The sequence below is a fragment of the Papaver somniferum genome, chromosome 7, assembly GCF_003573695.1.
Source record: "Papaver somniferum cultivar HN1 chromosome 7, ASM357369v1, whole genome shotgun sequence".
In the NCBI taxonomy this organism is placed as follows: Eukaryota; Viridiplantae; Streptophyta; class Magnoliopsida; order Ranunculales; family Papaveraceae; genus Papaver; species Papaver somniferum.
In genome coordinates, this window is record NC_039364.1 from 69044240 (window position 1) to 69052963 (window position 8724).

The window sequence follows — 8724 nt, forward strand, 5'->3', positions numbered from 1 at the left end:
TGTATTTCACCTGGTCGAACAGTCCAAGTTGTGTATTTCTATTTTAATTTTTCATATTAATAAAAAAAAATCATCTTTTAACTCTCTTAAAAGAAAAACACGTCCCCTCATCTTTGACCACTTGAGCCCTTAAAAAAAAAACTGGATACTTGGGGAAAAGAATATGAACATTTGCACAGAATTAAATATCAAATTTCACGGACTAAGAGACCGAATGGATGATGGAAGACAAGAAAATTGAAACACCCTTGAGTCACTGAATATGGCCATCAAAGAATAAATACGTAACAACAAACAGATGACTTCATACACCTCAGTATTACATAAATACAAAATACTATCATATCCTTTAATACTTAGAATCTGGAAAGAAGAAAAAAACACATTTTCAACATCAACCGTCGAGGCAAGCCACCACGTGAGAGAGAGTTTACCATATGGAAGGTTACTGACAGGATTTGAGCACATAAGTCGTCTAAAAAGTAGAAGAAATCGTAGTTTGAGTTTTTTTAGGTCTCTGGGATTTCAGGAATATCAACTGATAACAGATTTCCATTTCTAAGCCGCTCTGCTTCCTCATAAGCAAAGTCAAGACCAGGACAGTAATGAAGGGGAGGATTGAACCTGCTGTCGTTAATGTCTTCTGGCAAGAATGCCCCGTTCTCTATCAGAAAGGTCACCGCTTCTCTGTTTCTTTCTTTTGCTGCAATGTGCAGAGGAGTCCCTGGTTTGACATGAAAAGGTGCCGACAGTACAGCAACACAATGAATCCCACATTTAAATTAGTAAAGAAGAAAGCACACAAAATTTGAGCATCAACATAGTACAGCGACACATCATATTTAGCTGAAATAACAAGAAAATACAACCCCACAATACAAAGAAAACAAAAAAAAAAAGTGGTAATCATTTCTGTACATATGCTTTTGGAGGTCTCAACCAAATTAAAACAAAATAATCCTGGAATTTGCATAAAAAGATTTTAAAAGGGTAAAATCAAGCCAAATAATCAATAAACACGAAATGTATTCCCCAAGTGTTGAAAAAACAAGAAAATACGACCTCCAAAGTGCGAAGAGAAAAAAGGAATGTGAAAATCGCATTTGTTGCTTTTGGATGGTCATGCACAGCCAACGAACTTTCATAAGCAATGTTAAAATCAATTAAAACAAGATAATCTTTCGAATTTGCAAAAACAAAGAGTTACGTTCTAACCAACTAATCAATAACCCCCGCAAGTAAAACCCGAAGTGCAAAAAGAGCAAAAAATGTGGAAATCGCTTATGTGCATATGCTTTTGGATGGTCAGAACAACCAACAGATGTTCATAACCAAGTTTTAAGTCAAATTAAAACAAAATAATCCTTTGAGTTTTTATGAAGCAATCCTAAAAAATTAAAAATATTAGTCTTGCCAACTAATTGTTAAACAAGACCATTATGTGGTTCATTGACCACAAGATTTTAGCCTGTAGGTCGTAGGGTATCGCCCGTATGGGGGCTGGATCTTAGTTGAAGGCTGAAACTAAACTTGGATCCCAACATTAACTGATGTCTAGCCAGACATCATCGACATCTTATACTCTTGTCAAAATGCAGAGTTGCAGAATGGCTAAAATGCAATACTGAATATCAGTAAAAGGAAACGATAAAAGATGAAGAAAGAAAGAAAAGTTCTATTAAATCAAGGACAAAAATTTTCTAGGTAACCATTTTAGCCAAGTAGGTGTTGCATCTATCCTTTATAAGAATCTATACACATTATAAAACAATCTTTAAGGTAAGGTCAAAATTTGAACAACCGTTGTTGGATGGTTGTTCAAGTAGGAGGGCCTTAAACTTCAAGAATGATCTACTTGCTATATTTGCCACAGCCTTAGATAGAGGTTTCGATATACTTACAACCACATGCACCCTTCATTCTCGCATCAATGTCAGCTCCACGCTCAAGCAATTCATCCATAACTTTGACATGCCCACCCTGAGCCGCAAGGTGGAGAGGGGTCACACCTTGTGCTTTAGCGCCCCATGCAGGGGTATTGACATCCATTCCTTCATCCAATAGTCGCTTCACCTGTGAAAGAAATATGATAAGAATATAGATAATCAGTACAACACACTCATAGTCTAAAAGCCAGGTTTTGCACGAAATGCAGAGACAAAAGAATCAATCAGACGGTATTGCCTTATTCGAGTTTTGGAATAGATAAGATAAAAACCCTGTCTTCCAAGGACAACAAATCCCACAAGCATAAAAAGGATATTTAAATACCGACGAGAGGTAATGAAAATGAAAAATCTAGTATGTAAAAAGAGACATGGCATAAATTTCTATTGTGCTCTTTAAACTGGGGCGTGAGCCAGAAGAAGTGAATACTTAATTGGCAGACCCAAACGGAGGCCTTCTATGTGATGGGAAATCTGCAGCATGTCCGTCACAAGGAATGCCCAGCCAAATTAAAATCAGTTTTTTGGTTTCATCAATTTCATGAAATTAAGATGAAATTTTAGATAATCAATCAAATTGATGAAATTTTTCCTTCAGATACAATCAAATAAACAAATGACCAGTTGAAGATTCTTCAAAAAATCCATTGAATCGATTGGAATCGATCAATTTCTCAATCATTCTAGTCCAAAATTAAAGTTCAATTTTCAGTTCTATCCTACTTGAAATTTGATCGAAGTAAAGCGTTTTACTTCACAAAACAAATAAAAGTTCTCAAGAAATAAATACTAACTACTGGATCCGAAATTAGAACCAAAATCATTCCCACAAATGAAATTTGTTCTGGGCAAGTTCGAGAGTGAACCACTCAACCACCCATTTTCCTTCCAAAATTTCAAACTAACAGAAGACTGTCCCTATCTTTGAAACTTCTTATTCTTTCTTTCCAACATCCATAATTCGAACTTCTAATTGTTCAAAAGATTTATTAACCGAAAATCAAACTCTTTTACCAAAAATCACAAGTAAACACTCGATATCAATAAGCAAAATACACGAATCATAACCAAAACAACAAATCCTATCTTTAACAATCAAAGACCAGATTTTTAACTAATTTTCTCAAAATATTAAAAAAGAACAACAACTTCTTCATTTCAATTACAATCTCTCTTAGTTTTGCAATCAATAATAGTTAAATACCTATCAAATTTAATCAGTGAAACATAATCTTTAAAATTGATAAGTTTGATCGAAGAAAGAAGATATTTTGAATGCTTACAGTTAAAATGGGAGGAAAAGATAATTTTTGGAGTTTCCTCCCAATTTTATATGTACTTCTACTGCAGGAATAAGGAAAGGCTCGAGAGAAGACGAAACAGACAAACTTCCGCATGAGGAAGCGAAGAAACAGTTTTAGGTTCTCCAAATGAAGGTTACGAAAATATCCCTGGCCTTAAAAGTAAATTGGCCACGTGTGGATAATGCAAAAGGGTTAGGACTTAGGTAGGTGTAGTGAGGTAAATCAACAAGACATGCACAGATTTGATGTATAAGGTTCTCCGTTATCTGTTTTTGAAGGTCAGATATTACTGAATCAAAATGGTAGGCATTTATTCATTATATAATGACTTCTTCTTAATGAAGATTCATTATAGTACACAATTGTGATTATGGTATTTAAGATATACCAAATTTTATAAGCTGGCTGAATTCGTAAAGGAAGAAGCAATAAACAAATTAGCGCCATTGTGAATTATTTATGAATTACAAATTGTTTACCAAATCCAAAACCGAATTTACATTTTACTAAACTGAATAACACTCGAGCATTTACGGTTCCAAATTTCTCCGAACACTTACTGGCATTTTAACTTTGTAAATGTTCATTAATTTTTAATTAGTTTTATTACTATGTGATTTGTAACTGGGTTTAATTACTCAGTAGTAACGTATTTATCCACATGATCTACCCCTGCCAACATTTTTATTTTTGCATGCACATTGCGGGTTTCCACAATCTAGTTTACAAGAAATAGAATGTACAAGCATGCTTCAAAAGAAAAGGAAAAAAAAGAAGGTACAAGCATTGTTTGTGAAAATTGGTTAAAATGGTCTCCTCTTAACATAATTTGTAAGTGGCAGTAACGAGTATCTTGCAAAATGTGGATGCCAAGATATTTTGATAATACGGTCCTAAAAGTTCAGTCGGAATACGCTGAATTAGTTTAGTTAATAGAACTAAAGGTTTCAATGCGACAGTCTTCCATATAAATTAATCGGGCGCCTTGTAGGATGTTTGACTTATTAGTATTTACCATTACCAGGATCCTTAATCTATCTTGTAAACCAACAATTTTCCAACTATTTTCATTAGGTATAACTGTAAAGGTTTGACATTTTGATTAGGTCCCTTTCTCCAGCACCGCACGGTCATCTAGTAGATTAAACAAGTATCTTAAGACGAATAGAGGCAAAGAGAAGAAGACTAAGTCGTCCACTATTAAACATCCATCTAAGAAATAAGTGTTCTAGACTTCTAGTAACCTTAAAGCAGCTCCAAAACCAGAGATATTAGATTTCATTAGACTAAATTCCAGTATTTGGGGTATAATTTATTGAAGTATAGGTTGTACATTAAATCATAAATCGTCCAGTATAATGACTGGATAAAACAAATATTCCAGAAAACTCAAGTTAGAGAGAGAAAATAAAAAGCTACCTCCTTTAGATCACCTTTTCGAGCACCAATGTGAAGCAAAGTCCAACCTCTATCATCCCTACCAACAGCAGATTTAAAAGAACGTCTAAACGACAAGTTTCGCCGAAGTGAACGATCTATCGGTTCACTCAGCATCATTTCCATCCAGGGTCTTATAAACCAAGCTTTAGTTTCAGCAAAAAAAAAAAAAAAAAAACGGTACAAACTAAACAATCCGAGGAAACAAAAGACAATATTTTCTTCAGACAACGAAACTAAATATCAAATTTCAAAATGAAAAAAAGAAATTAACGGGAACCAAAAGAATGGTTGCCCATGCCGTAAGGTGCAAAAGGATTCAAACCAGGACCAAAAGCACGGAGATTTTGAGAAATTGAATGAACAAAAAGGCAGGAGAATTGATAAAATATAATCATAATTGAAAGAAAATTACAGCAATAATAGTACGAGAGAAACCCTAGATGAAAAAGAAGCTGACACCGCGAAAAAAAAAACTAAATTGGAGGATTTTCAGAAAGAATTGGGGAAGATATTGAAGGGAACATGGAAAATGAAAAATGAAACCCTAAATTTGATGAAACCAAATACCAATCCTCTCTATCATCAATACGAGCGGCAACTTCTTATGTAGTACTATACTAGCGAGTCGACTCAGCGGCCCGTATTGATAGAGAACAGTTCAGTCCAGAACCCAGCGAAATGAAGTGGTTAAGGCCTATTCCAATGGGTAATGCTAAAAAAAAATGTTGTTTGGCATACCATGTGCCACTATGGAAAAACCACGGAGCGATCGAGTTTCTAGCGAGCGTTATTGATAATATCACCAGCAATATTGGCGATATTGTCAATAACGCTCGATATTGACTCCATCGCTGGCGTTATAATCAATTTCGTCATTGTTCGAGTTTCTGACGCCTATAAATATCGCACCTTATTCTTTTCTCTTCTCAATTCTTCTTCTCAAATCTTTTGATTTTCTTAAACTTCTGTTCTTAAACTTAAACAATTGTCTTTTGTTTTTCTTAAACAAATGTGGAGAGAAGAAAAAGAATTAGAAAATCTAAAGGATGTACTAGTACCCCATCTAGTGGAATAAGTTTTGTCGTGGATACAAATTATGAGTTTGGTAATGTCAGACAAGTAGCCGGCAAAGGTATGTTATCTAATCACATATCTGACCATGAGGAGCGAGCTAGTTCGGTAATTCTAAGAGGTGGATGGACTGAGTTACGTACGATTTTTCAATTACTTCCCCTTGTTGTTCAAGAGAGAGTTAGAAGATATCCTTGGCGACATCTACATCAAATACAACTTATAAACCGTAGGACTCAAGGAGTTCAAGTTATATTAGAACGATGGTGGAAGACTACAAACACGTTCTTTTTCAAGGACTTTGAATGCGGTAAGTCAGTTTTTTCTAGTAATTTAATTTTTAGATTATGTGTTTTGTTATATAAAAATCAACAAATTCTAATTATGAAAAAATATTGTTAATAGGAGTTACACAGATAGATTTGTACATGTTAACGGGAATTCCATGTGCTGGAAACTTACTTCCATTTAATAAACTAAATTTGTTATCAGAAGATAAATGGAAACAAAGAATTTTCTTATATTCAAGTGATGCAGAAGGAAATGTTTCATATAGACAAATAAAAGCGCAAAGGTTAAAAGTGGCTGGGTTGAAAGCATTTTTGATACGTTGTGCTAGGAAAATGAATGAAAACAGGGTAGCTGGTAATGAATATTTGTTTCCCGACCATTATGAGGAGCTTGAATGTCTGTTTGTATTGTGGACACTAGGCCAATGTCTATTTCCAAATGCTAGCTCAGTCGTGTTAATTGGGTTTCTCGAAACATTAGAAGATTTAGAGCAAGCACCAACATATGATTGGGGGTCTACGATTTTATCAGAGATTTATATGGCCCTCGGTGATTGCTCGACGTGTATCAAAGATAGTTTTAATGCTTTTTGGGGAGTTCTGGAGGTAAGAACCAATATTTTTCACACTATGTATTTGTTTGTCATTTTCACATGGAAAATTTAGTAACCAATAATGTTATTATTTTCAGTATTGGTGGTATACATATTTCTGTGTTCCAGAATCTTCTCTTAAAAATCATACCAATGTATTTCCCATCATACGGAAGTATGATTCCAAGATTTGGGCACCTACACAGATTGAAGATGGTCAACATACTGCTATTGTTCATAAGATTCAGCAGTTGTGTAGAACAATCCTTAACCTTGCATCCCAGCCGTATGAAACAATACATGAGTTCGAAGAAAAACTAGCTCAGAGAATGGTACAGCTAAGCCTTACAAGGATGGTGTTATACAATCCTATTTCTGAAAAGGATGTTTGGTATTATGGTGAAAGACAACGTCTTCAGTTGCAAAGAAGATCAGTGATAGCCGTCAACCATTATCCCAATTCAGATGTTTCAGAAGACGATTACTTCAAATTGATAAGGGAAGGTCATTAGTAGCAAGAAGCTGATCAATTGATCCAGGAGCCAATGGACAGAAATGACTACCTATCTTGGTATAACACTATTTTCAAGCCCAATATTGCTATGCAACCACAAAGTTTGGGTCGGATGGATTTCCCAGCTTTAGGTAGGATGCCACTTGCCGATGAATTTCTTCCTTCCCGACCTCTACCAGAGACGGGTGACGCATTTGCATATCTTTCTCAAATTTCATCGTCAAACATGCCACCATTTTCTTGGGAGGTACAGACTATATCCAACACATCTGGAGAGGTTGTTACTTATCTAATTGTTTCTAGTTTACTTGATCGGACTTATCCATACTTGGGGATCAATGATATAGAGTTGCAGTATCATACCCGGTTGAACGATTTAAATTTTGTACTTCTGGAATTTTAGAAATTGCACTTGGATGAGTTGCAAAAACTGAGGGACAACATGATGTTTGACATGAGTCAAGGATTTGATGGTAATGATGGTTTAGGTAGTAGTAGGGGAATGAGTCCCAATATTAGAGGAATGACTCCCAGTGGTAGAGCTGTTAGAGGAATGAGTACCAGTGACAGAGGAATGACTCATTTGAGTCCCAGTGGTGGAGGTGGAGGAATGAGTCCAATTGGAAGTCAGCAAAATCGTGAAAGTGAAAGAAGATTGAGATGTCGTCCTATGCAGGAGTTACCAGAAAGTTCTACTCCAAATATAGTGTTAGATAGTCAAGTAGTACGTGATGGTGAAGAAAACATTGGCTTGGCTACAACTCCTGCGCGTACATTTAGTCATATGCCAGCTGACATAATGACTTCAGGTGGTGGTGTGAACATGGAAGTAATTAAGTAATCGACTTTGTATACCCCAATTTCCTCTACCACCCCCACCCCCATTGCTTCAACCTCATCATCATTTCAACCATTCCAGCAGCCATTGCAACAAACTCCTCAAGAATATCAAAAACACGTGTTTCAAGATTTGTATCGTGTTCCCTTGCGCCCTGAACCCATTGATTATCAAGGTTATGGTGATTCTGATGAGACTCAAGCACCAAGTGAGTCTCAAACCAGCTCGCTAACTGATATGTTTAACAACACTCTTGATCCAGAAAACGTGAGCAATTGGATCTTTGGTCAGGGAGGAAATGGACAAGGTAATGAGTAGTTTAAACAACGTGCGCGTTACAGCCCCAGGGCTGTCACCATCCGAGTAATAAAACTCCAACAAAACAAATTGAGTAAAAAAACCCCAAATTCACCGACTGTCTAAAATTCCCCACGTATTTCACTCGATTCTACCGCATATCTTCTTCTAGTTCTCTTTCTTGGTCTCTCAAACATAAGAAAAATAGCAGATCTAAGAATTTATTTTTCCTGTCTTCATCCGAATCGAAAATCATCCTCTGATTTTTCGACTTTCCCTTCTTCTCTTCTTCCGTGCTTACTTACTTCAACCAATGAAACCAATTCCGACCTAAATCGTTTCAATTTTCTGACCTAAATCCTCTCAAACAACAATATGGTGAAGAAGCAAACTAAACAACAGAAAAAAAGAGATGAAAAGTTTAAAAAAAA

The 8724-nt window shown here is 35.7% G+C and overlaps 1 protein-coding gene across 1 annotated transcript; it reads right to left on the bottom strand.

The window, feature by feature from the left end:
* Positions 1-237: 237 nt before the first annotated feature.
* Positions 238-5273, bottom strand: LOC113297560 (phytochrome-interacting ankyrin-repeat protein 1-like). Its single transcript, XM_026546065.1, has 3 exons — positions 4670-5273; positions 1902-2073; positions 238-724 (listed from the first exon to the last, which is right to left on the bottom strand). The coding sequence occupies exons 1-3, from the start codon at positions 4811-4813 to the stop codon at positions 510-512; spliced, it is 531 nt and encodes a 176-aa protein (XP_026401850.1). The 5' UTR covers positions 4814-5273; the 3' UTR covers positions 238-509.
* Positions 5274-8724: the final 3451 nt, after the last annotated feature.